This window comes from Phaethon aethereus, assembly GCF_964289735.1.
Source record: "Phaethon aethereus genome assembly, chromosome: 19".
Classification (NCBI taxonomy): Eukaryota; Metazoa; Chordata; class Aves; order Phaethontiformes; family Phaethontidae; genus Phaethon; species Phaethon aethereus.
Genome location: NC_138595.1, coordinates 12,098,638 through 12,124,851, shown reverse-complemented (window position 1 = coordinate 12,124,851; position 26,214 = coordinate 12,098,638). Strand labels below are relative to the sequence as shown.

At 54.4% G+C, this 26,214-nt stretch overlaps 1 protein-coding gene across 1 annotated transcript in view; it reads right to left on the bottom strand.

Moving 5' to 3' along the window:
- Window positions 1-24,134, bottom strand: part of TSPOAP1 (TSPO associated protein 1) — a gene marked incomplete at its 3' end in the record, with an annotated part of 71,406 nt that extends 47,272 nt beyond the window's left edge. Inside the window, exons 1-5 of the mRNA XM_082008665.1 lie at window positions 23,616-24,134; window positions 11,414-11,521; window positions 9,591-9,719; window positions 7,250-7,426; window positions 3,724-3,993 (exon numbers count right to left, since the gene is read on the bottom strand). Coding sequence (XP_081864791.1) covers window positions 3,724-3,993; window positions 7,250-7,426; window positions 9,591-9,719; window positions 11,414-11,521; window positions 23,616-23,951 — 1,020 coding nt within the window. The 5' untranslated portion in view covers window positions 23,952-24,134. The remainder of the gene's footprint in view (window positions 1-3,723; window positions 3,994-7,249; window positions 7,427-9,590; window positions 9,720-11,413; window positions 11,522-23,615) is intronic.
- Between the last annotated feature and the right edge of the window lie 2,080 nt (window positions 24,135-26,214).

Here is a 26,214-nt window from a genome sequence, read left to right as displayed (position 1 = left end):
TGCCCCCAGCCACATGCACATATACTGTTAGTTTTACACAGAACCCAGACTCATCACCATATTAAACAACTGATAAACGAGACTGGCACACATCACAAAGAGAGCTGTGACCTGGAGCTGTGCCACCTCGTTCACAGCAGAGACTGGAAGATGTTCAATGAATGAGCCAGGTGCAAAGGAATCCGTTCAACCATACGGTTAAAAACCACTGTGCACTGACGCTGGCAGAGACCCTGCTGAGAGAGCAGGACGGGGCTGTACAACTGATCAGCATCCCCAGGCTGTACCAGCTAAAGCCGAAAATACAACAGGCACAGAAGTATCCATACTCTGGCAAATGGACAGAAAGTTTAAAGCATGCAACAGACTAAATTAAAAATGCTGTAGGCTTTCTAGAAAGCTCTGCCCTTGGCACCCAGAAAGCATCATCGCAATGCTGCCCCAAAAGAATCACTACAGCATTTTCCGCCTAACCACTGACCATTCCCTCAGCTGTGCCAGAGTAGCTCTGCACAGTGTCAGGCAGAGCTGGACCAGAAAACTGATGCAGGCTTCAGGACAAGGGGGGAGGAAGGCTGGTTTTGCTAGGTTGTTTTTAACTCAGATCCATCACATCCCACTGCTCAACATGAGTTGCACTGACACAACTGAAGGGGCAGTGGGAACAAGCACTGGTGAACAAGAAGCTGTTTAAGTCAGCACTGCCACTGAAAAAAATCCCTGCTAAATTATGATTTGTCATTACAGAGATAAGCATGACCCCAAAACCCTAAATAAAGAAGTAGATAAATCAGAAGGAGAACAGAGAAATGGGATTTTCCAAGACACTTAGAGGAGAAGCTTGCTTTTTATACTCTGAGGACATTCTTTGAAAGCTGGGGAATACTGCCCTGATGCACTGTGCTGGGGAGCAGGACAGAAGAGCAAAGTAACTTCTTTTAATTACAGTTAACTGCCCCAAGAGCTGACTTGATCCTCGGTCAGGATCAAATGGCACCACTGCACCCACACAAATACAACCCGTTGAGCCCAGGGTGTTCTGTACTACAGGTTTTGGCTAAGAGACTGGCAACAGCTCCCCTTCACTACTGCTGCCAGTCTTAGTCTTGTTGCTATTTATCAGCCAGAAAAATCTTTCGGCAATGAGGACAGACTCCCCTGAATCAGAGAAATAAAGATCATCCATGAGAAAGACCATAACACATGTTCCTGTCTGACAGAATCTGCAAGGGCCAGCTGAAAAGCAGGGTATGGAAGGGCCGTTTGAGGAAGAGAAGGGCAGAGCAGAAGGGAAAAAACAAGAAGCCTGTGCATCCCTTTGTCATTATGGAGGAATTTGGGGGGTGAGGGGTCACCAGGGCAGCAATCTCAAACTACGAAGAACAGAGCTGATGATCTCTCTCAGACTGAACTGTCTTTAAGAAGAACTGTGGGAGCCAACAAAATAAACAGTAACAAATCATCAAGACTAGATAATATTCACCCAAGGGTTCAAAAACCCTCTCGGCATGAACTGAATCTCTCACTTAGCAGTAACTGAATCAAGACGTGCAATGTGTCACTTCTCCAACATCATCTTAATACTAAATACCTGGAAGGTAGCAAATGTCAACTTTTAAGAGTATTCCAGCGGAGATCAGTGGAAACATGGACCAGTGCATTTGATACCCATTCCAGGCAAACTGATAGAAATTGCAACAAAGATTAGGCAGATACTTAAAAAAAAAAACCCAAACACCTATTGGGAAAAAAACCCCCACACTCACAAATCTATAAAGAGTTTTTCTAAGCTGTCAGCAAGCAAGTGGGTGAGGCAAATACAGTAGGTACAATCTGCCTGTGTGCTCTGAACACATTCAGCCCCAGTGCCTTGAAAGACTTCTGCAGACACTGACCCACCATGGGATGAGGGGGAAGGCTTTCTGTCAGGCAAGTATCTAGTAAAAATGACAGGGCTAAAAAAGCAGCAGGAACCATGCTCTCCAAGTATTGATGTAGCAAAGAGACAAATGGTGAAGAGAGCCTCATGACACTGAGAGATTAGAAAGGACGGTCAGATAAATGATGTTTTGATAGAACCCAGGGCTTAGACAAAAAGGCAAAGAGATCAATACGAAAGGGGAAAAAACTTCATTATGCTACCATATAAATCAGTGACACAGCATCTAGGATACTGCATGCAGCGCTGCTTCCCCCACACAAAACGACAGAGAAAACGTACAAGGGAAAGAGACAATACTGAATAATGGAAGAGGCTAAAAAGAAACAAAAAAAAACACCAAGCAGCTGAAGGAGAGGGGCCTATAAACTCACAAGTGACTTGGAAAAGACGAACAAGGAATGAATATTCAATACATCTGCTGGAAGAGCTGGGGAGCAATAAATGAGCACAGATGGTGGGAGTTCAGAGGGAAGATGAGAAGCTCACGCAGCCTACAGATGTGAAATTATGCCATGGGACGCTGCGGGTGCGGAAAACTTCCAAAAGATATCGGGTGAACCCACACAAGACAAGCCCACCAGGAGCCAGCGGACCCCACAGGCCACCCCCGGCTCAAGAACCCCGCAGACCGCTGGAGCTGGGGGGCACCGGGGCGCATCTGGTGCCCGAGGCCCGGCCCGACGCACCCACCGCCTGCCAGCCCGGCCCGAGGCTGCCCTGCAGGCCTCAGCCGGCCCCTCAGCCCCGGCTGCCGAGGCCGGTGAGCCCACCAGGACCGGCCCAGACCTCAGCCCCCACGGTGGGCTAAGCGCCTCGGCCGGCCCCGGCCCTCTCACCGCAGCTTCGACCTCCTCTGGGGAGGATTTGGCGCCCGAGCGCCAAGGAAAAGCCCCGTCGCCCGACCCCACAGGCAGCGGAGGGCCCAGCGGGCCTGTCCCAGCGGCCCAGGAGCGCTCGGCCCCGCCGCGGAAGAGGCACTCCCCGCCGGTGCCTCGGGCCCGCCCGCCCCGGCCTCCGGCGCAGGCGGCGTCGCAGCCGCCCCCCGCCCGGCCCGGCCCGGCCCGGCGAGGGGCGCCGCGGGAGGGCGCGGCCTTACCTGCCGGCTGCGCGGCCCGCCAGCGGGGAGGCGGCGCCCTGAGGCGGCCCGGATTTGCCGGGCCGTACCACTGCGGCCGGGGGGGCGGCCGCGGCCGGGCCGGGCCGGGCCTAGACCGCGGGGCCGGGGCCCGGGAGGCAGCAAGGCCGCTGCCCTGCTGCCCAGCGCGGCCGGGCGTGAGGCCCGGCCCGCCTCGGGGGCTCGCCCTGGCTGGAGCCATTGCGCCGGTGGGGCGCGAGGGACGGGCCCGTCCCTGGCAGGGGGTGGGGGTCATGGAGCAGCGGCCTGTCCCTGCCACCGCGGCCGTGGGTGCCCATCACACACCTGCCGCGAGCCAATGTCCGAACCTCTGCAAACACCAAAAATGTTTGTTTTCAGCAAATGAGGGCAAAAAGAAGTGTTGCCTGGTTTCCCAGGCTGGAAAACGCAGTGTGGGAGACCCATGCTGGAGAAGATGGGCAGGACCGAGCCCCTGGCGTGTGTCTGCGTCCCCACGCTGGAGCGGACTGCCAGCAGCGTCCATGTTCCCCTCACCCGGTGAGACCTGGCACTTGAATCAGTCAGTTTAGAAACCAGCACCTGTCCACAGCAGATGCTCACGTACTCGAAGAAAGTTTCCTAAGAACAGTAATTAACTGAGTAATTAAACAGCAAAACTTTTAGATCGCTGACCCGCTTCTCTCACCTCCGTGTGTGCTTCCCCTCCTAGTGCTGTGTCTCCCACGTGGGCCTCCTTGGCTAGAGGTGAACCTTTGATGCAGGTATTTGGAGTTGGTGCGGGCAGTCCCAAGCGCGTGGCAGCGCTTCGCAAAGCGCTGCCTGAACTGATTTTAGAGGAACGTAGACACTCCTTGAAATTCTTCAGCGCTATCTGCCTCTGTAGCCGTAACACCTCTCTCTGAGATTCCCGCAACAGGCGATCGAACTCGATGACGTTCAGGCAGCGAGGGTCATCCTGTGAGAAACGCAAACACAACATCATGTCGCTGACAAGCTCTGAAAGGTGGAACGCGTCGGGGTGGCAATTTAACATGCAAATTCCAAAAGCCTTACTGAAGAGACCCTGGTGAAAACCAGGTAATACGGCACACACAGATTCCTGAGCCTCAAAAGCGTTTTGCATCACTTTGCATCCCTTATGTGAATATGTTATTTCTCCCGTAGATAAAAACTAGCCTGTAATGCTTCTGCAGCTATTCCAGCGCAAAGCAAAGGGGCTTTTCAAGGCGTGTGCTTTCTCAGCGCTTGCCAGCAGAGAGCGTATCAGGATAATACAATTTCATTTCCCTGCCAAGCGAGACTCTCTGCTGTTTACCTCCTTGGTGTGGGTGCTGGCGTTCACTGCAGCCCTACGTATGCACGGTGGTTAGGGCTTTAAATGCTGCAAAGAATGAAGAACATCTGGGACTTGTTCAGTTCTCGCTCAGGATGTTTATCAAACATTCTTGATTTCCAACCTCTTCACAGACAGTGTGTGTGGATGGGCCCCTATCTTTAGCACAAGTGGTCACTCCCATTGCTCTGGACTCAAAACCAGCAGCTTTTGAAGGAAACCGGTGTAATTTTAATCTCACAAAAACAGTGAGAATGTGTCACCATCTTGTTTAATGCTTCAGAGATTTTCAGATTTCAGGAAGGTGAAGAAACACGTACCTGCATGCCCATACATACGTACAAAAGCTGGTTAGGAAAACCTGTCTTTACAAATACGCTGCTGGAGGAGACATTGCTCATTCCCCTGGAAAGCTCCTAAGCCAGTGAATTCAATGCATAACTGGTATCCAGGACAAATGTAATCTGCTTCCCCATTCACTTATTAGCCCTAAAAATAGTGTGTGCTTGATAAATACAAATTATGTAGAAAACCATGGTTATTCTCACACTACAAGGGGGAAACTGAGGCAGCATTAATGGGAACTGATTACAGATTCAAGAAGTGAGCAGCTGGGACTCCTCAGTGCCAGACCCATGTTCAGGCTATTAGGGTAGGTAGTAGTTCTTTAAAGAAAATTGGCGCTCTGTGTAAAATCTCCCTTCCCCCACCAAAAAAAGGCAGCTATTCCCAATAGGCAGCCTCCGAAGCCTGGGGGAACAAGGGAGTAGAAAAAAGCTCAGTCCTTCACTCACAGTTTCTATTATACAGTCCCCTGCAGCTGCCTTGCTGTTCCCTGCAAACCCCGCTTCGAAGAATCCTTGCTGCAAGAAATTGCAGCCTGGTTTTAGCTGGAGCTGGGGTTTTGTTGGAATCCCATCACCAGAGTATGATTTCAGGAAATCATTTTGTCATATCCTAAGAGCTCTGACTTTGCAAAGCAAGGCCAATCCTTTTGCAGCCTGGCATGCAGGATCCCCGTCCTGACACTGGAAAGGAACTGAGTAGATCCATTTCACAGCTACTGAAAAATTTGTGCTGATTTAAATACCCTAGATTAAAATTGATTTGGTTACAAACTCTGAGCATGCACATCATATCTCTGCATATAAACCCCTTCATTGGCATAATGCATTTTGCATGCTGCAGACAGATTAGGTGAATTCTGAATTTTAACTAGCTGGAAATTAAAATTTAATGAGCGGCTTGCTTGAAAGAGAAATGGGAAAAACAGTATCAGATAGAATGATTTCCTCACTTGCTCCCTTCTCTGCAGATTCCCTGCTCGTATATCGGTGTCCCCTGTTACTGGTGCCTCGGCAGTTACACAAGCAGACGGTCTCACCTGCTGAGCCAGGGTGGTCATCCATGCCCTCGCAAGGCAGCAGCTGAATTCATCAGCCCTGTGGATTGCATTCATGTATTTCCTTGGACAGTAATGAATCTTGCTCACCTGCCTTTGTCACATTCCTCTACAATTTGTCACTCTCCTATCCCTGGGAGATTCAGGTCGCCCTGAATCTGCTAGGAAAATCAGAGTTCTTTGGAAAGGGTCTTTCTGTGGGGGTCTCCAGTGAGAAATCAAGGGGACAGGAAGCGAATTTCTTCTTGGTGACACTGTCAGACCTGGATAACTTTCTCCTGTGGTTTAATACCAGAAGGGATCAGTGGGGCAGCCTGTACAAACAGCAAACACCCAATCGTTCTTGTCCTGGTGAGATCTACATTAAAGAAAGACTGAGAATCTACCTTCAAACCTGTAGTTAAAATGAACATATGGGGAGCTCAGGGACAAAAATAAAGCTGTTTTCAGCAAGGAAGTATTTGTCACCTAAATATCATGTAAGTAGGGTAGGTAGAAATGTAAGTATTCATTCAGCTCCGCTGGGCGCAGGAACATAGGGTTGCACTTGATCACATCTGCATTAGCAAAATGGGGAACCCAGTGCGAGGCCTAGCGTTACTGAGCTTCTCATGAGAGTTTATTAACTGGCCTAAACTGAAAACATCCAGCTCGTGAACAAAAGACATATCTGATAAGCCCAGAACAGGTTGCTTTAGCACCTTGAGTGGGAATCGTTTCACCTGGCTTCAGATGTCTGCAGAGGCTCCTTTCAGAGTCATCACAGAGAATCAGTACTCTGAGGGAGCAACGCATCTGACCAGTTTTAGACATCTGCCTCAGGATGAGCTGAATTATCCCTTTTATCCCATCATTTATATCGGCACGTTCTGTGTTGGTGTTGAGGGGAACGTAGGTCACCAGCCCAGATGCAGGCATCAGCATTGTAGATGGTTTCATGAACACCCACCCACGTCTAATGATTTGTACCCTTAGTCATAGTCATACAAGGACGCACCTAGTTATCACCAGTCTCGCGGCAGCTGTGGGCGCTCAGAAAGCTGCCGCTCAAGACATGGGATTTAGACTGGTTCTTGGGAACCGGCTTAGCTGATTTACTTTTTAAAGAAACACTTTTAAAGGAGGTCCTGCTTCTAAATCTTGCTTGAAGCTCAGCACTGTGAAAGGTCATCCTCTATCTGTGGCTTCTCGGGGTTTTCCAGGAGGACAGTTTTAGTCACTGCTGAAAATGGCAGCTCAGACCCATGAATTCATGGAAGGACAACCAGGGTCTCCCCTGACAGATTGTTCCAGAGGGATCCGGACACCGTCTCTGCCACACACGCACCCAATGTCCCCCATCTAACACAGACATCAAATGCCCTCTGTTTTCAGTCTGCTTGGGACGAATTGCCCTCACACCGCTTCCTGGAGCCCATCACTGTTGTTGCACTGCTTGTCCCCAGCCACTGAGTGATGTCCCAGAAAGTGTCTCACCTTCCCTGCGATGAGTTTAGCCTGCAGCTCCCGGCACTCCTGCTGCAGAGCTTCAATTTGCTTGTCTTTTGCCAGGAGAGCGCTGGCTTGCTCTGTCAGGTCCTTGGCACGCTGGCGGGCAAACGCTTTTTTGCACAGCTCCAGGCTGGAGCCCTTCAGAGGCACCGGAGCAGTTACCTGCACCAGAGAGAGCAGCAAGGGAGGAAGCCACATGTGCTGGTGTTTGTTAACCACCACTCCATCACCCCAACAGCCATTGGGCAGGCAGCACTGTCAAGAAACGCAGCCTAGACCCAAAGGACAGACAAGCAGACAGAGGAGCAGGACAGACCTATGGGAAAATGGGAGGAAAGAGGAAGGGCTGGATGAAGAAGTGGGTCAGAGAAGAGGTGGGAAGGAGAAGGTGCTCAGCAGATGAGGCCAGTGGGTATAGTCAGCACATGGGCCTGCAGGCAGGGCAGTGGGGAGAGGAGAGAAAAACAGGGTGAAGGTGGAAAGACAGGAGAAGGCAGCAGAGAAGAGGAGGGAAGGATGGCAGGAAAGATGAGCATGGGAGCAAGGATGGAGGTGGCCAAACCAGGAAGAGAAATGGAACTTTTGTTGGTGTCTAGGCAGCAGGAAAGAGGGCTTCAGCACGAATGGGTGGAAGATACAGGCAAAGGGAGAGGCAAGAGAGAGCCCAGCAAGGGCCAGCGTGGCTGAGGGAGGACTGGGAGATGTTCAGCAGGAGAAGCAGTTCAGCTTCATACGCTCTCTGCCAGGGAGAGGAGAGCAAGGCTGGGGACAGCGGGGTGCCGCAAGGCAGGACAGAGCAGACAGGGACAGGCTGGGCACAGGCTCTGGGCAGAGGCCCCAGGCAGGAGCGGAGGCTGCCCGGCTGCAGCACCCTGGGGTGCCGCTCGCAGCACATGTCCCCACCCACGGGTCCAGCTCTCCCACTGGGTACCAGCACCACAGAGCTGGACCAAGGGGCAGCTCACACCCCCCTGCTCATCCCAACTCTCTGGGCAGTCAAACCCTATCCCTGTCCAGCTGTTTTTGTGTGCACAAAGCCTGGTAATTTGGCGAGAGGGCACTCTCTCTCCTGCCTGATCAGGAACATGGCATCCTCTGTGCAAACCTTTCCTCCCCAGGTCTTCCCGAGCATCTCACCCACGTGCAGAAGCTGCACCCTGGGCCCTGACTCCACGGGACCTGTGTACCAAGCACCGAAGGCAACTGCTGCCAGATTAACTCCAGCTCCTCAGGGCCTCTTCTCCAGGCAGGCAGCTGCCTGGTCCTGCCTCCAGCCCACCCTCCACGAGCCTCAGCCATCCAAGTATTTCCTGCTGTTGGGAGACCTGGGCCAGCCCAGGAGCCCAGCAAGTCAGTTCTGCCAGGGCTTGCACAGGTCTTAAGCTGTCACCACCCCAAAGTTTCACTCAGGGAAAAAAAAACAATATTTGCATAGTTTGCAGCTATTTGTATAGCTGTTGTATGTATATCAAATGATTTCTCTTAACATAGTATCTGACAAGTCCATCTGGCAGAAACTGTTGCCCTGCAAGTACCAAAACCCCATGTCAGAGAGGGCGGCGTGGTGCCTGGGGACAGGGAGGGCAGGCAGTGCCAGGAAAACCCCCTACCTTCTCTTCAGCAAAGCTTTCACTTCCTCCTTTCTGTCCTAAAGGGCTTGAATTCCCCATTACAGTCCCTGGTTTCCTTCCAACAGAAGAAAGGTTCTCCCTTACTCCACTGCACCCCACCTCTAGGAAGCTCACGCAAGTGCTTGGGCCAACATCCCACATCCTACAGCCATCTCCCACCGCTCCTGCACCGTGTCAGGTACTACAGGGTTTGCAACAAGCTGCAGTTGTGTTGGAGAAAGCAAAAACCATGCGGCTTGCACAGCAGTGCAAGCAAGGTGTGGATGGGGCAGAGCAGTCTCTCACCCCTTCCTGTTTTGCTTTACCGCACTCCTTTTCTTATTGAAATGCTTCCTGTTTCTTTTCAGTGAAGTCAGATGAATTATTTTCACGACTTGCCCAGGGAAAGCTGAGCTAATTACCTTAAACTAACACCTTAAGGTAGGTCAGCACATTTACAGCAAGAAACCAAGCAGGAGGAAATTGCTCAAAGCCGGCTCCCCACGCACGAGCAGAAGCAGCTGGCTATGGGTGTTGTGATTCTTGCCGTGCCGCTGATGTGCAAAGCACGTTTGCTCTAGATTTAAGAAAAGGGGAAAGAAAAGGCCTTTCTAGCTCAACAGAAGCAGCAAGCGAGAAGTCCCGGTGATGAGGTGCTCTCCTAGCTCAGCTTCCCGTCCCAGCCATGCCCAGCAGCGGCAAGGCCCCGCACTCACGACTTTGAGGTTTGCCTCCTGGAGTTTCCGAGCTCTCTCCTCCAGGCGCTTGGCGATCACCGCCAGCTCCGCGTTCTTCCTCTTCAGGTGCTTCACCTTCTCCTCCGTCTGGGGGAAGCAGCTCCTGCGCTAGATAACAGAAGGAGAGGTTTGAGGTGAAGCCCCCGTGCAGCTCGGAGCTGCGTGCCAGAGGTGTTCGGGGAAGCCAAGGTCCCCAGCCCTGCCTGACCCGCTCTGTGCCCACAGGGCTTTTGCCAGCCAGGGCTTGGCCTGTTCTGTAACTGTCCCAACCACAAAACACCAACCTCTGCTCTTGTCACATCTCCAGTCACAGAAACCTGTGTTCTTCCCAGTATTTTTGTTAATGTGACCTCTTGGTCCCTGCGAGATGCCCCCCACCCCACCCCAGGCCATCCTGCAAGGTCCCTCTCCATACGCAATGCGCTTGTTGCAGGCTCTGCCTCTGCTGGATGGGACTCAGCACGTCTCCAGCATCAGTCTGGTGTGGCCGCCTACCCTTTGGGCTTCCCAGTTTATTTCCCTGGGGTTACAGGACTCAACGCATTGCTGTGGATTTGTGCGGCACTGCCACTGCAAGCTTCGCTGTTGTCCTTTTTCTCATGACACCGAAGCATGAGGTGGGGAGAATGGGGAGAAAGCAGCAAAGGACTTCATGATGCTTGCAAAGCAAATTTCCATTTTCTTCCTATTGATTCTCTTCGCTCTTAATCTCCTTTTATTTGTTATCTGTCCGTTTCGATAAGCTGTCGCTTGCCGATGGCTTATTCTTTCAAGGTCCTACCCAGATGCGTTGTGCTGTCTTTTCACATCAGTAAAAATGTCAGGTCAGCTGATCCTTCCAATTATTTTCTTCCCTACCCCTGTGAGATCCCACCACGGGTGCTTGCCGCTTTCACTGCTTTTCTGCAGCCGGAAGAATGAGGCTGATTTTTGAGAGTAGGATTTGATGAGAGTTTACATGATAGTGCTTTGCTAAAATCCAGATGACTGATAAGGGGTAACCCCCCAGCACGTAGATCATACTGGATTTATGCTTTTAAGAAAATTATCTAAAAAATGTGTTTTGGCGATATAAATCTGAAATGCTGAGCAATCAAACTTTCAGAGGCCCACGGTGGCCACATGCCACGGGGCTGTGCCAGGGGCTGATGCTCTCCCGGGAGGATGCAGGAGGGGAACGTCCCCTCTTTGTATTTCCCGAGGGTCCTGGCTGCACCCAGGGAGGGGCGATCGGGGCAGAACGGGTGGCCCAGGCTGTGGCAGCCTGGCTTGGCTTTGGGTGCTGGGGGTGCGGCTGGGGAGGAGCCGAGCTGCCCTGGGAGCGGGGCGCAGTGCTGCACTGTCACCCAAAGCCGAGGCCAAGTCAATCAGTGTTTCTGCTTTTCCAATTAAAGAGGAAACAAGAGCGACTTCCCCCTCCCTGCTGTCCCCTCGCCGCTGCCTCGCTCTCTGCCTGCTCTCGTGGGCGGCTGCGTTAAAGCCTCTCGTGGCTTCCAGCAGGCAAGCAGCACCAGACAAAGGTGGCAGAGAGGGCAGCAGAGGGTCCCGGCTCCGCTCCGCATTGCGAGGAAGGGGTCCTGCTCGAGCCAACGATGGGTGCGAAAGCGCCCAGGGGACCCAAAGCACCCAGGCCCCCTTCCCCGCCAGCCCTGCCCAGCCGATCCCATGTGCCGACATCTCTTGGAGTTGGCAGCAGACGGCAGCTCACCGCAGCCGGGACTCCCTCCCCACAGAGCACCCCGTGCCGGCAGCTGGCCCGGCACCCAGCCGGGGCACGGGACGGGGCCGCATCCTCTGCTCACCAGCAAGCTGTTCTCCTCGGCCAGGCTGGAGCAGCGGTGCCGCAGGTCCTCCAGCGTGCTCAGGAGCTTCGTGTTCTGGCTCACGAGGAAGCCGTAGTCAGCCCCGCTCTGCAAAACAGCGCGGGAGAGGCGAGGCAGGGCTTCACCTGCCCATGGCGAGGGGGAGAGGGACCGCAGCTGCGCGCCCGCCCTGGCCCCACAGCGAGCCCAGCCTGGCTGTGCAGGGAGGCTGGGCAGGACTGGGGTGCAAGCAGCGAAGGGGCAGGGTGGAACATGGAGGCTGATTTCAGGAGGAGGCGAGAGGGCTGCATGTCCTTTGGGGGACGAGTGGCCTTCGGGGCTAGGCTCCATGACCTGTGCGTGACAGCTACCAGCTCCATAGCCTTAAGGACGCTTTCAGCTTGCCCAGACCCTCATGTCACCCCCAGCCACTTGCGTTTTTCCACGGTACCATCTAAACTAGCTCAAGAGCCAGCAGGAGCCAGGCGGGCAGAGCAGAAGCCGTGACACCCCAGGCACGTGCACTGCTAGCCACGGCTCGGGGACCCGGCGGCCTCCAGCACCGCACGGCTTTCGGAGGCGACGAGAGCTCCCCGTCTGTCTCCCTGTGCCAGCTCCCCGGCTTGGGCCCAGGAGCCCGCCCAGGAGCCAGGCCCGGGGCTCTGCCCTCTCTGTGTCAGCCTCAGCACCGGAAGAAGGCGACGTGCCGGATTTCTTTGCAAAACACCACCTTAATTTTGTCACATCAAAAGCAGCAGCAGCTCTGCCGGGAGCTGTATATATAGCTTTGTGGTTACTGCTTCCTGCTCAGAGCAGCTCGCCGCGGGCTTGCTGCCGAAGTCGGCTCCCAGAAAGTATTTTTGTGCATTAGCAAAGCTCGTAGCCAAGCTATTGCTTCACAGCTGCCATATGGCAGCAGCAAGCCACGCACCTCGGGAAGACCCGGCCAGATGTTCTCCCAGCAGCCAGGCAGGTCTTGCAGGACCCTCTCCCAGTGCCTGGCAAGTCTTTCCTGCTGCCGCTGAACGGCTGCAACCTTCCTGGTGCGCAGCTCGGCTTCTGCAGTTTGCAAGCCAAGGCTACCAGTGAAACGGCACTTGGCTACCAAATAAATGTTTGCCCAAGTTTTCTCGGTAGCAAGAAGTCAGGCAGGCAGCTCACGGCACTCAGATGCTACTAAGCATATAATACCATACTGTATTTTGGCTTCTCAATCATGTCCATTGGTGAAAAAGGACAGGACACCAGTGCCACAAAGTCCACCCAACTGAATCTCCCAAGGTGGCTGCTGTGCCCATGCCATGGCTCTCCCAACCTCTCACACATGCATGGAAATGCATTGTCAGGGTGGGGAGGGAAAACACAATTGAAGGAGACTGAAAACCAAACAAAACCCTCAAAAGATAACACCCAGCCCTCCCTGCTGGCTTCAGACAGTGTCCCCAAGTCCCACCAGCCCTCTGAGCCACCAAGAGGGGATGTTAGGTGCCACAAGTTGACAGGCTTTCGGCAGAGTGGTTTGCAGGTGTCCACCCTGCAGAAATCCCAGGGTTTGAGAAAGCTGGAGTGAAATGCCCCATGGGAAGAGGTTGTATTGCCTTCCACTTGTGGGAAAGAAAAAATATATTTATTTTCTCTATTCTTTGTTTTTTTCTCCCCTAGGCACAAAGGCACAGTTACTGCTGCAGCCCCCAGGAACCTGGGTGCCCTCTCCTGCTCTCCAACAATTTGGGGCTGCTCCAAAGGGTGGTCAGGGCAGGCCCCGCAGCCAAGGCGCTCCCCACACCCAGCAGCCTGGGGGAGCCAAGAAGCTCTCCTGGGAGCCAAGCGCCCTGCCCAGTGCAGTGCTCTGGGCCCACATCCCGCAGCATCGGTCTCATCCCTGCAGCTTTACAGGGACAGCGAGGTGTCCCTGGGAATATTTCCCCCATCGCCAGCCCCGGGAACAGCAAAGCACTTCCTCAGGCTGAGCACCCACGCAAGGGATGCTGTGGGTGCTGATGGTGGGGCAGAGCACGGTGGCTGCACCGGGGGGTGTCCTACCAGCATCTCCCGTGCCACGCATGGCAGTGCCGCGGGCTGGTTTGCTGCCATCCCAAGGCAAGCAGGCAGCCCCTGGGATGAAGTCAAAATGCATTATTTCCATCTCCTTGCCGCTGCCGAGAGGCCTCGAGCTTCTCGTCTGTGCTCGCTTGCACTGAGACAGGCCAAGCAAACTCAGGCAGTGACCTCTGCGCTTGGGGTAGGAGCTGGAGACCTTCTGTGGAGGAGCTGGTGTGCTCCTGCCTCTCCCTGACACGCAGTTAGGGCTTCTGATGTTGTCAGCACTGGGTTTCTGCAGGGGACAATTAGCACTTCCAGCTTGGCAGGGGGATCTTTTGGGGACTTACTTACATCCGAACTTCTGTATTTGAAACCCCTTTGCTGCAGCTATAAAGCAACATCTTCCTTGGGGCAGGATGCAAAGGCTCACAACCACTCACCCCCATCCAACTGGGCTGTACCCAGTTCAGGCCAGGTTTCTTGCCACGACTCCAGAGCCCATGACGTGGCAAAGGTCGGGGTGTCCCAGACCTCGCAGAGACCTTTCCAGTTCCCTGGGTGTTGCAGGACCCCCGGGCGAGGTGCCATGGAGCAGGAAAGCGTGGCTGTGTGCCCCAAGCTGGGGCCAGGCACGCAGCCAAGCCTCCCCCCACCAGCACATCCCACTGTGGCCACAGATCCTTGGGGCTTTGCCCAGAGAGGCACAAGGGGCATCTGCAGCGAGAAGACTGGAGATCCTTGCCGTGCCAGGACATCTGTCCCCCACGGGGACCTCACTGCCCAGGAAAGCTTTGCCAAACCCCCCCAGCACTGAGCCGGCGCCGGCTGCGTCAGCTGAACCCTCCTCCAAGACCGCGTAGAGCCTGGAACTGAAGGACTGTCTAGACGTCATCCCACTCTCATTAAACATTCATTTCCTATAATGAAATAGCTTTTAATTTATTAACCGCTCCACTGTTCCTCAAGGTTCCCGCGCTGCGCAGCGCAGCCTTGCTGCAGGCCACGCTTGTGGCCCCATGGACGGTGCTTTTCAAAGGGAGCGGAGGAAATCGTTAGGGAGAAGAGGCACAGAGGCTGCCCCCAAAGCAACTCTTCTTGATAAAGACAAGCAGAAGCGCCGGCAGGAGCTGAAATCCAAAATATCCCTTGGTCAGGGAGGTTTTCAGTGAGCTGGAGTCGGCAGGAGCTGAGGCAGAGCTGACACCGCAGGGCAGCAGGGAGGGTCTCTGGGAAGTCGTGTCTCCCAGATCAGGAGCATCCTTGACCACCAGAAAATGAACCCAAGCGACACGTTCTTTGGCCATGGGGGAAATTTTTTAAAACAAGAGCAAGGTAGAAAAGCAGCAGGGATGCTGAGGGACGAGAGCAGACTGCGGCTCCGCTGTGCAGCAGGCACGCGGCTTTGAAGCCTCCTGTTACAGAGAAATCATCATCATCTGTCACATCTTTTGGCAAGTAGAGCCCAAAATACAGTTTCTTCAGGATGCACTGAGAATGAGCAAACAAAGAAAAGCCTCAGCAGGGCAGCTGCAAGAAAGCTGCTGCTTTTTCACCTGAAAATTTCAAAGAGCAACGGAGAGCGGCAGCAGCTTTTGCAGGGAGAGGTGCCCAGCCAGGCTGCTAAATGGGTCAGGCCATCCCCCTGGAGCACCCAGCACCCAGCGCAGTCTTTTAAGTCCTGCGGAAAACTTGCAGGAAGCCATTTGGGGGACAGTAAATCAAACCACAGCGAGAACGACAGATGCTGCCTGCAGCGGCTGCTCTGCAATGCGGCTCGGGCTGCCGATGCCTCGCAGCACAGCCTGGCACGGACCGGCCGAGAGGTCTTCCGCCACGCCAGCCCTGAGGAACCTTCCAAAGCCTAAGCCCAGCTTTGTTTTAAAATCCCTGCGGAGAACCTGACGGGGAGGAGGAATGTACTAGGTGTCCCCGCAAGCAGGAGGTCTCAGGTGGCCTTTGGAAACAGGCAGTCTCATGACTGATTTTAAAACGTATACAACTTCCAGTTGTCCCTGCTTGGGTGACTTCCCCATTTCCAGCAGATATGGGTCCAGCTGTTGGGTTTGCTTCGCAAAAGCCCTCTCTGAAAACCAACCACCCCTTCACAGACCTATTTCCTAGATGAAACTACACCATGTCTCCTGCTACCTTGGATATATTAAACCCACCACTTCTCCTTCATTTTAAATCATTGTCACCAAGCCTCCACCATGTCAAAGTCCTTTAGGTGTTCGTTCCAGCTGACTTTGGTAATTAGTTTCCTTGACTTCTCAACCCTCGCCACTTGGCAATGAAACCTGCCATCGCCAATCCATTTTCTCTTCTTCCATCCAGTTTCAAGGGAATCGGCTCCCTCACAGAACAAAGTTATTTTCCATAGGCTGCTCTTCTGCAGTGCCCTCACCACATGTCAAAAGCAAGACAAAAATAGCATCACCTCCTGTTCAGTCAGTGAGCAAGAGCAAAACCCATCCGCTGCCAGCACAGCGAGCACGCCTCGCGCCGCGGTGAGCATCATCGCAGCGGGGCTAAAAGGGATATTTTTGTTAAAGGTAAGGGTGTAGTAAGAGACATGCCTGGGACGCAGTCGTGGTCCTTCTGCCACTCCTTTGGTAGGCGGTCTGTGTCCCACAGCGCTTGTTCTGCTTCCTTCATTTTGCACCTGGTTCCTGGTTTCAGACACAAACGTCTCTGTTCTTCCGTTGACTTCATGGCACTTCCCCACCAGCTCCTCGCCCTGCGCGCTGCCAACTCCCGTTTCCATGAGTCAGCATTGTCTCCCGCTGCCTGTCCCTCTTCCAAGCCCACTACTTGCCCCTATTTATGCGGTTTCCTCATTTATCTGATTGTTATCACCCCATGTAACAAATTCACGGAAGAAAAAATCCATCCGAGGCCATTAACTTCAAAGATATTGCCTCCAGCATGGGAAGTGCTGGAGCCACAAATTGCAAGATACTAAGAGAATATTCAAGGGAACATTCACTATATATTTGCTCTTTCTTACACTTCCCCAGGCATCCTCTCCTGCACACCCTCTGACCACTGCCAGCTCTTCATATGCTCCTCATAGTGTGTTTAAAATGAGATATGCAGCTAAAATTGGAGTCTCACAAATTTGGGTCCTCTCTATCTTTAAAGCCTCTTATGAAAGCACCATCATTGGTCCCAGGAAAACAAACCCAGCTGCTCCAGGAGGAGAAAAATCAGCTCAGGAGCCCGGACCGCCCTGGCTCGGCTGTCCTTCGATGAGCTCAGCTTCTCCAGTCTCCCCAACCAGGGAGAAATTAATGTTCCTGCAAAACTGAGACAAGGAGGAATGTGAGTGGAAAATAAACTCTCAGGGTAGAGGCAGAGCATCAGCACTCCAAAATCCAAGGCTGCAGCCGGGTCCAGCATGCAACGCGGCACGATTTCTCAGCTTTAACAGCAAATCCAAAATACAAGAGGTTTTGTAAGCAAATGAGAGAAAATGACACCGAAATACCGCACGGCTGCTGCAAAGGCAGCTCTGAGCTGCTCCTGACATACTGCGAGCACGTTTCTTTGTCTTTCACAACCAGACATAAAACAGGGCAGTCAGCTGAGAGGGACGGAGGATTCGGAGAAACCCTTTCCTTACCCCCAAGGCCAGCTTGTCCCCACGCCGCAGAGATCCGCAGCAAGCAGTCCTCCCAGGGATGGACTCAGTGGGGACTCTCTCGGGGGAAAGGTTCAGCTCAGGGTGCAGGTGCTCATCTGGTTGAACAACTGCTGGTATCATCAGTCCTCGATTTGCTCCTCGTCCTGCTCTCCAGAGCGGGACAGAGACCTGTAACCCATATTCCTTCCAGGTGGCCATCAGCCGCCTAAAGCAGAAGCATGACAAGGCATGTGTGGCCCCAGAAAGGTTTTCCCCAGCTGGGACCCAGCCTCTCTTTAACCACGTTGAACACAAATCGTTTTGCAGACCCAGGATGTATGGAGCCAGAAATCGGTGACTGCTGGCTTACGATCCATCTAACCTGCGGCACGGGGCTGCGCAAAGCAAGCTCCTCAAGTATGACAACAACATCACCTTCCTGCCTTTGTGATGTTGTGACTCTGTGACTCCTGGGCACCCCTGCGTCCCTTGTAGGGTCTCTTCCCACCTCACACCTCGCGAGAAGGGTGTCCGCATTTCGTAGGATGAGAAACACATACAAAGCCTGTTCTACCAACGACCATTTTAACACTGATGTACAAGCTTCTCCCTCGTCTCCTATCAGCTTTCAGAAAGCTTTGGCCTAGCCCTACTCTGGTAAAGCAGGACTGTGCCCCGTCCCCGCCACAGTCCGGGGACACCAACAGCATCTCTGTTTCATTGCACAGCTTGGAAATGTATGAAAACCAGGCTACACACCACAAAACGTAGTTTAGTTATGAAATTCAGGTGCCCGATGCAGAGCAAAGACAGCCAAGCAGATTTTTCTTGGTGCTGCTGAGAAAGTCATTGAATCTGCAGAGAAGTAGGCTCAAGCAACAGTATTTCCACTAGAAAAAAGCAAAATGTAGCAGTGGGAAGTAAATGTGTTAACATCTTCAGTGCAAACACAGAAAGACGTCGCAACCTCTGCTTCTTGCGTTACTCGTGTGTTGCCAATCATTTGAGCTAAAACACGGGTATTGGCTTCCTATAGAAATTTTGGGGGCTTTTTGTTGTTTAGCTCTGAGCAAAGGTCAGCCTGCAGCTCCCAGTACTGTAGCCTCAGGCCCAGACAACCCCAAGGTCTTTGTGGAGCATCTGGACTCTCGTTTTGGACACCATGTGTCAGATAATTCTATTTTGTAAGCATGAAAAAAAAAAAAAAAAAAGAAAAAATCTGTGGAAGAATGATAAAATTTAGCTCTTTCCAGGGTTGGTACTTTGATGGCTGGAGCAGGGACGATTGTTCTCTGATATCTCATCTTTCTTGTAACAGAAACTCTAATCCAAAGAAACACTCCCTAGAAAGGCGTGAGACTTTGGTACTGGTGAATGCACTTGGGAACAAAGTGCCTGTCCACAGCACGTGGCCACAGGCTGTGTCAGGGCTTCACCCTGGAAAGCCACTGAGCTGCAGTTCAATAAATCCCCTAACCCTACAGAAGTGCCACTGCCCTCTAACAGGCCCACGGCTTGAAAAGTTAATACCAGGTCTCCTTCCTACCTCAGAGCCTCAGCAACAGTATTCCTAGTCTCACAAGTTTGGTTTTTTTGAGTGGAGAGGCTGGATTACCTACCACGCTCAGCTCTGAAGAGGCAGATGTGCTCTTCCACCTTGGAAGATGCACCATGGAACTAAAGTGTCACACTCTGTATGCACAGCTCAGTTTTTGCCCAGATATCTGCTCCGCGATTCTCCCCTGCCTGTACCTGTTTTCCAAATTACTAGCAGTTTCCCAAGGGCCAAGGGCATCTTTTCTGCTTGGGTCACATTTGCTTAGAAACTGTTCTAGTTGCCCAGACTCCAGCACAAGGGGAATGGCGTTCCTTGCCCCTCTCAGTAAAGCAAAAAATCATTCAGGGAGATTTTAGGATTTTGTCCTGGATTGAGAAGCCCCAAATCTCTAACAGCTAAGAGGCGGAGAACAAAAATCATCCCCTTGCACCACAAACAGGAGCCAGAGGTGCTTTTCAGCAGTAAATATGGAAACATGAATGGCAAGAGCAGTGCAAGACTTACAAAGTGATGCCCAAAAGGGTGTTGTCCCAGAACTACTAAGCAGATGGCTGGGATGCAGAAAGCCCGCACTCACAGCGAGAGGAGGGCAACAAGGCTGCCAGCATTGTGCGTGCCATTTCTCTCCATGTTATTCCAGCAGGAAGGAAGACTACAGCCGTAAGACACCCAAAACAAGGAAGCAAAGACATTGGCAAGTCCCCTCAACAAAAATTTACAGAAGGTAAAATGAGAAAGATGCTGAGGTGAAAGACTACGGTGCAGTAATGGCCAACACCACACAGTGTGACAGCCGTGTCCCAAACCCAGTTCGTCATCACCAGTCCAGGGGAGCCAAGGAGTGAGGAGGCAATGGCTGGTGTCCCTCATCCTCCGTGTCCCACACCAGTCATCTGAGCAAGCCATTTGGACATGCCTTTGTATGGAGAGTATGAGCTTAGGTAAAAATAAAGATTACCTTCCCCTTCTATACAGTCTCTGCATTTTCTTCCATTCGTTCCGACAAATAAAGTCACAGTGCTCTTCATGGCAGGAGGCTATCTGAGGTTGGCCATACATTCACAGTGCTTGCAGAAAACAGCACTAAGTCATTTGCATGAGGCTGAGCGTTGCCAAGACAAGAAAAATTAATTTACTCAGATCTTGAACAAGATGGAGTACACTCTTTTTCTTATTGGCATTGTAGGAAATGGTGTCTGTAACAGCAAGACCTGGCTTCATTCCCCAGGAAGACCTTCTTGCCCTACTGCCATCTTTTATTCTGCTGACCTACCCATTCTAGTCAAGAGTACAGCTCTACGCACCCTCAGACATTAAATGAATAGTTTTCCATCTTTGCCAATGGGAAATTTGAAGCTCTTGAAATGCCACAAAGTCCTGCAAAAGGCACTGAGCTTATTGTTAAATGCAGCTTGGCCTGAACACTTGACATGGAGGACCTTTACCAGTATTTTGTAATGCTTACTGTACCTGTGTTTTGTGTTACTAAGCCTCACTGGGAGCAACAGCTACTTTTGTGGACATTTAAATTCTTACTGACTGGGGGGCTCCTTGGTTTAAGCATTTTCATTTGGGTTTTACAAATTTATTTAATAACCTCAGGTTCATCTGACCTCAAGGGAAGCTGAGGCTTGGCTTTTAAGAAATTCAGATCCAAAGAAACCTCTTGAGATTGAGAAGTAGTCACGATGGCCAACTCCGAGCACCCTAGCTGTGCTCCTTGCTTGTGTCGTTCATGGGATGCCAGAAGGGGAACATGGTCTGCTGCTGAGCTTACCCCTTCTGTAGGTGCAGCTGAGGAGGTTGGGGGGATGAGTAATCCTGGAATGGAAGGACATAGGGAATATGCCAAAATTGAATGACCTTGCTCCCCCCTACTAAATTAGGGCACCAGGAGAAAGCCTTCACTTCAGCAATCCGCTCCCAAACTATCCCGAGTTTCCAGGGCCAAAGCAGATCCTACTGGAGCAGCATCCAATAAGAGATGCAGACAATGGAGCTCTTGAGGGAAGTGCTCCAAAATCCATCTGACAGCATTACGGGAACTTTCCAATTTCCATCCAGCCTGTGTCTGTGACATTTTAACCTCATCCTTCCTACATGATGTTCTTGTCCTCCTTTGATATTCATTATTCCAGCTGGGATCCTACACCTGCAGTGCCTGGAGATTCTCAGCAAGGAAGTAATTTCTTACCTCCTGTGTCCACACAGAAATTTTGGAAAGCAAGACCAGAGGCATTTAAAAGGCCCAGGACCAAGAATACATTTGTGACAGCAAGCCCCCAGGTAGCATTATTCAGTGGTAACATGGTGGGACACATTACCCTGCAGAGGGGATAGGAAACCCTGCAGTGCGTTGCAGGATGCAGACAGGAAGCAATGGGCACAAGCTGCACCAAGGGAAATGCCCACCAGACTATGAAGAACACTTCTCATGAGAGTGCTGCAGCTTCAGGAAAGGGTTAGAGAGGTGGTGGGATCCCAGCCCTTGGAGATATTCAACACTTGCCTAGATACGCCCTGAGAAACCTCTTCCAGGTCTGAAGCCAGCCCTGCTTTGGGGCAGGGGCTGGATGGGAGGCTCCAGGTGTCCCCCAGGCCACCTCTCTAACCCCAGAGATCCCTTGCCCCTCTCAAAATGGGAGAGGGGCAACAGCTCTCCACCCTCAGCACTCAGGAAGGACCTGAGCAAGAAAGCTGAGATTAACTTTACCCATGGATAGTCTTAACATCTGCCCATAGACTGTCCCTGAGGGAATGGCAGAGCAATAGTGGCAGAGGCTGGGACACACGGCAAGAGCTTCATCATAAAATCAACATCTTCTTTAATGAACTCTGTCAGCGATGAGCCCTCAGGAGGCTCTTCCCCGCACCAGGAGATTACTCCCTGGAGGCAGCTGTCCTGTTTGCATAACGCAGCTCTGACATCTCAAGGACAGATGTCCTGAAGGAAGCCCAGCTCCGGCAGCAGGACACATGGTGTTGGTAGTGCTTGCCCCAGCCTGGCCAGGAAGAGCCATGCTTTTGGAGGGGAGCTGTGTAAGCATCCCCTCGTCCCCAGCTGCAACACAGCACCTTGCTCCCTAGGAAGCAGGTTTCAGAACATGGCTTACACAGCCCAGCGGCACCGACGCTTGGTCTGCCCAGACCAGCAGCGCTGAGCTCCCTCCTGGGTCTGAACCAGAAGCCTTTCACATCACTAAAGCCACTTGACTTCAAGAAGAAACGGGTGATTTTTTTTTTTTCCAGGAAAAGACATGCTAGCCTTTCTGGGGATCAACATCAATGTTAGGGATGCCACCACCATGGTACCACCAGTACCACCACAGTAACGTCATGGTACAACTATGGCACTACCACAGTACAGCACAGTACCACCAGGTACCACAGTACCATTGCTCCAATACCATCGCAGCACCATCAGCACCATCAAGTACCACCATGGTACTGCCCCAGTACACTGGTACTGTGATGACACTGTCATGGTGCTGCCACAACCCCATGCGAGTGGGAAGTGAAATATTAGTCACCCACCAAGCCAGGAGCCTCCAGAACCACAGGCAAACACTCAAAGCAGCCCAAGGACCAAGGGAAACTGTAGAAACCAAGCTGGGTCCTCACCCCCTCCACCACCAGCCATGTGCACAGCTGGTGCATGGAGGACCCACTGTACGGATCAGCTAGAGCTGGGTGCACGGCCCCCACCCCACAGGATGCTGTTTGGCTGCTGGAGCACCCCTGAGCACCCCCTTTGCTCCAGCCACCTACCTCCCTGCCACTCCCAGCGTTCCCACCCCGGCTTCCCCACCAAGACACAGTGCCTACCCCCCCCGCCAGCCGGCTCTCCCAAAGGGAGAGAAGACACTAAGTTTGGCACAACCGATCTGACTCTCAGGACGGATAGAAAAGGGGAGTGGGAGCAGAAAAGCTTCCCACTCCGCTGCCCCATTTTTTGGCTGGGGTGCTTCTGGAATGGGCAAGAGCTGTGGTCAGAGGCAGACTGAGGACTGCATGGTTAAACGTGGTATTTCCCTAAGCATCACAATAAACAGCCATTCAAAAAAGATCCATAAGAAACCGCACTTGAGCAAAACCATTTTCTCAGTGGGCTTCCAGCTGCGGGCTGATCTAGCTGGCTCTCCAGCCGGGCTCAGAAGCACAGCACAGCCTTGGCTCAAAAACCTCCTACTAAACCCCAGCCAGCTCTGCTCAGCTCTTCTCCCCCCATTCTCAAGAAGAACAGGCCAAGAGCTTATTCCTCCCATATTTTAAAAGCACTGCAAAACTACCCCAGACCCTAGGGGATCCCAGGAAGATGACGGATTTTAGCCACAAGAAAGGACAGCAAGCTGTCCTAAGCAGGAAAAGCTGATGAGCTTTTGTGGCCTGGATCAAGGAGGTGTGACTCTGAGGGAGCCTTTTGGGCTGTTTTTAGAGATGTGCAAGTGGCCAGGCTTTGTGTTACCTCGAGATGCCCCGCTGCTGTCTGCAGGGACAGGTTCCCCCTGCAGTGCAGGTGCCCCAAGTTCTCCCGGGCTACCTGGAGCGAGGAGGGGATGCTCTGGAAGGGGATGGCAGTGAATCATGTCCCTCCCACCACCTGCAGAGCCACTGATGCTGCCGGAGCCAGGAGATGCCGCAGGGATGGTCAGCCTTTGCTGGTGCAGGGGCTGCATTTGTACCAGGTGGGCTCTGCCCAGCGCTGCCACGCCAGCGCAGAGGCAGCTGGAAATCCCTGCAGAAGGGCAGCAAAGGCAGCAGAGCTCCTTCTCTCCAGTGCCGGCGCGTGGCAGCAGCTCTGGCAGCTCCCAGCCCCACAGGGAAGGTTTTGTGGGTGGCTCAGCCCCAGCCAAGTGCAGGTCCTTCCCGTGGCCGTCTCGTACCAAGGTGACATCCCCTCGATGCCCCGACGCCTCTCCCCCAAAACGCGCACCGCCACACCCCGCCTGGCAGCAAACGCACCCTGGCAGCCGCCTTACCTGGGGGGGTCTGTCTGTCCGGCTGCGTCCGAGCCCGTCCATCGCCCGCAGCGGCCTAACGAGCTCCGGCGCAGCGCGAACCCGCTGGGGATCCGGAGGGGGACCGCGGAGGGTCCCCGAGGTCTCTTCCTGGGGCTGGGGTGCTCCGGCCCCCTCGGGCCCCGGGGACGGCTGGCGGCTCGTCCCGACACCCTCACTGCCCACGCCTCCACGCGTGTCCAGGTCCGGGCAGGCGGAGGCCGCGGGGACGGCTTCGCCCGCTGCCGGGGCACCGCTCTGCCCCGCTGCCGGCTGCGGCGGGCCCGGGCCGGGGCCCCTCCGCTCCGGCTCCTGCATTGCTGGGGCAGCGCGCTGGGCTCACCCGCTGGCTGCGAGGGCTCCCGGCGGCTGCGGGAGCCGGCGCGGACACCCCGAGGGCGTCAGAGCCGCGGCGGCGGGAGCAGCCCGGGCCGCGCTCGCTCCCGGCGGGAACGGAGGCGGCGGCGGCAGCAGCAACAGCAGCAGCAGCAGCAGCAGCAGCATCCCTGCGCCGGGGGAGGCTCCATCCCCGCCTGGATCCGCCGGCTCGGCGGGCGGGCGGCCGCCGCCCCCCGCCCCCCGCGCATAGGCTGCTGCCCGCTGCCCTCAGCCCCCTGCCGCCCCCGGCCCCATGCCCGCCGCGGGATGACGTAGCGGAGGGGCCGGGGGAGCTGCCAGCCCCTCACCGTGGCTCCGGGCAACCCCCGGCGCAGACGCCGCCGAGTCATCAATATTAAGCCGGGCCGCGCACCCCGGGGGGCCGCGCCGCGCCCCGGGCCGCCAATGGCGGCGGCTCCGCCGGTTTCCATGGCAACGGTGCGGGTATGGGGTTTGCTGCCTAGTGATGCGGCAGGGGGGGGCGGGCAGCCCCCCCGCATCGCGGCACCCCTCCGCACTGCGGGGCCGGCGCCCCCCGGGACGGGGACGTAGGGACCAGCGCCGCCCGCAGCAGCCCCGCTGCCGGCACCGCGGCGGGTTCCCCCTTCCCTCCCGCTCCGACGGCCGCTGGGCAGCTCGGCTCTGCCCCGGGGCGCTCGCCCCTCTTCCCTCTGGGCGAGCAAAACCTCAGCCCCGGCCGACGGCCCGGCCGTGCTGCAAACAACCCGCCGCCAGACACGCAGGCCGGGCCCGGCCTGCAGCGTGCCCGGGGCAGGGGCTGCGGTGGGCAAGAGGCGGCGGGTGGTGCGGGGGCTGGCGTGGCCCGGGGAGGCAGGCGTTAGCAGCCTAATGGTACCGCAAAACGGGGTGCTGCCGCCTCCGCGCGCGCACACGGAGCGGGCCGGCGCGTGCTCCCTGCCTTGCTGCGTCTTTGCTGAAGATCACCTCATCCATCAGGCTGCGGAGCGTTACCATGCTCAGGGGAAAGCCACCGGGCCACCCTGGGGGACACCTGCCTGTCCTGGCTCCTCAGCTCTGTTCAAAGCTTGACCCAGCGGAGAGCCAGGTTTGGTGATTTCAAAGCCAAGAGGGGTGGCACAGACCTCACCCCTCTGCTGAACAGCTGGGGACACGTCCCACCCCCCCAGTCCTTGTGTGTGGCCACAGCTCGCAGCCCCACTGCTGGTGCCTCCCCACTGCGGCGTGGGAACAGCAGCATGTGGCTCACTTCGTGCTCATGGCTCCTGCACCTGGAGAGCCGGCGCTGGGCCTCCTGCTCCAGGGGAGGAACTGTGCAGGGGGGCTTTGTTGCCCCTTTCAGATACCACTTGGTGAGCACCTCCTTTCAGAGCTTCATCAGCACATCCAGATGTGTACTGTGCAGATGTGTCAGCTCTTCAAACAGATGCCATTGGCTGTGCGTCATCCCTGCCCGAGCAGGCACAGTGCAGGCAAATCACCGCTACGACAGTTACTTCTCACCACTGACTGCAAAGGGTGTAGATGACCCACTTAGATGGAGTCCTGCGCTGTGGGGAGTTACCACCAGGTCCAAGTCTCACATCTCGCAGCAAGCAGGTGCCTGCCATCCCGAGCGTCCGTTTTTAAGGAGTGCATCAGCGTGGTGGGGGGACCAAGCTGGCGATGAGCAGCAGATGCAGACAACAGACCAGAGGGAAGATTCCAGACTGCTGATCCCACCTTCCTGCGTTTTCTGGTACTGGGGTACTTAAGGGACCCCTTCCCCTCCAGCAACTGCTCAGGACGAGTCCCACCACCTCCCACTACTGGCATCCCCCCGGGGAAACACCAGGCAGGATCTCCGGGTGCTGCACAGGCGTGGAACAAGGCCCCGGCGCTGCGCAGCTCGCTGACAGGACAGAACAAGCAGGCTTAATTAGCAGGAGGCGAGAGCCGGCGGTGGGAAGGGAAATGCACCACTGATAAGATCGCGTGGTTGCGAGCGGCACGCACGCTGCTCACAGCGCAGCCTCCTTGGAAACCCTGCTCCAACACGTCTTGTTTTGCACTTCCACTGCCACATGCTGTTCATCTGGGATGTGCTGCCACCACAGCCCCCTGGGCAGCTTTCTGCTTCTCCCACTCACCAGTGGAAGACCCATGTGGCTCCATGGCACTCCCAGGACCTACTACCCCAGAGAAAGAGGGGCCAGGGACAACCCCCTGGGCCACCCCAGGCTCA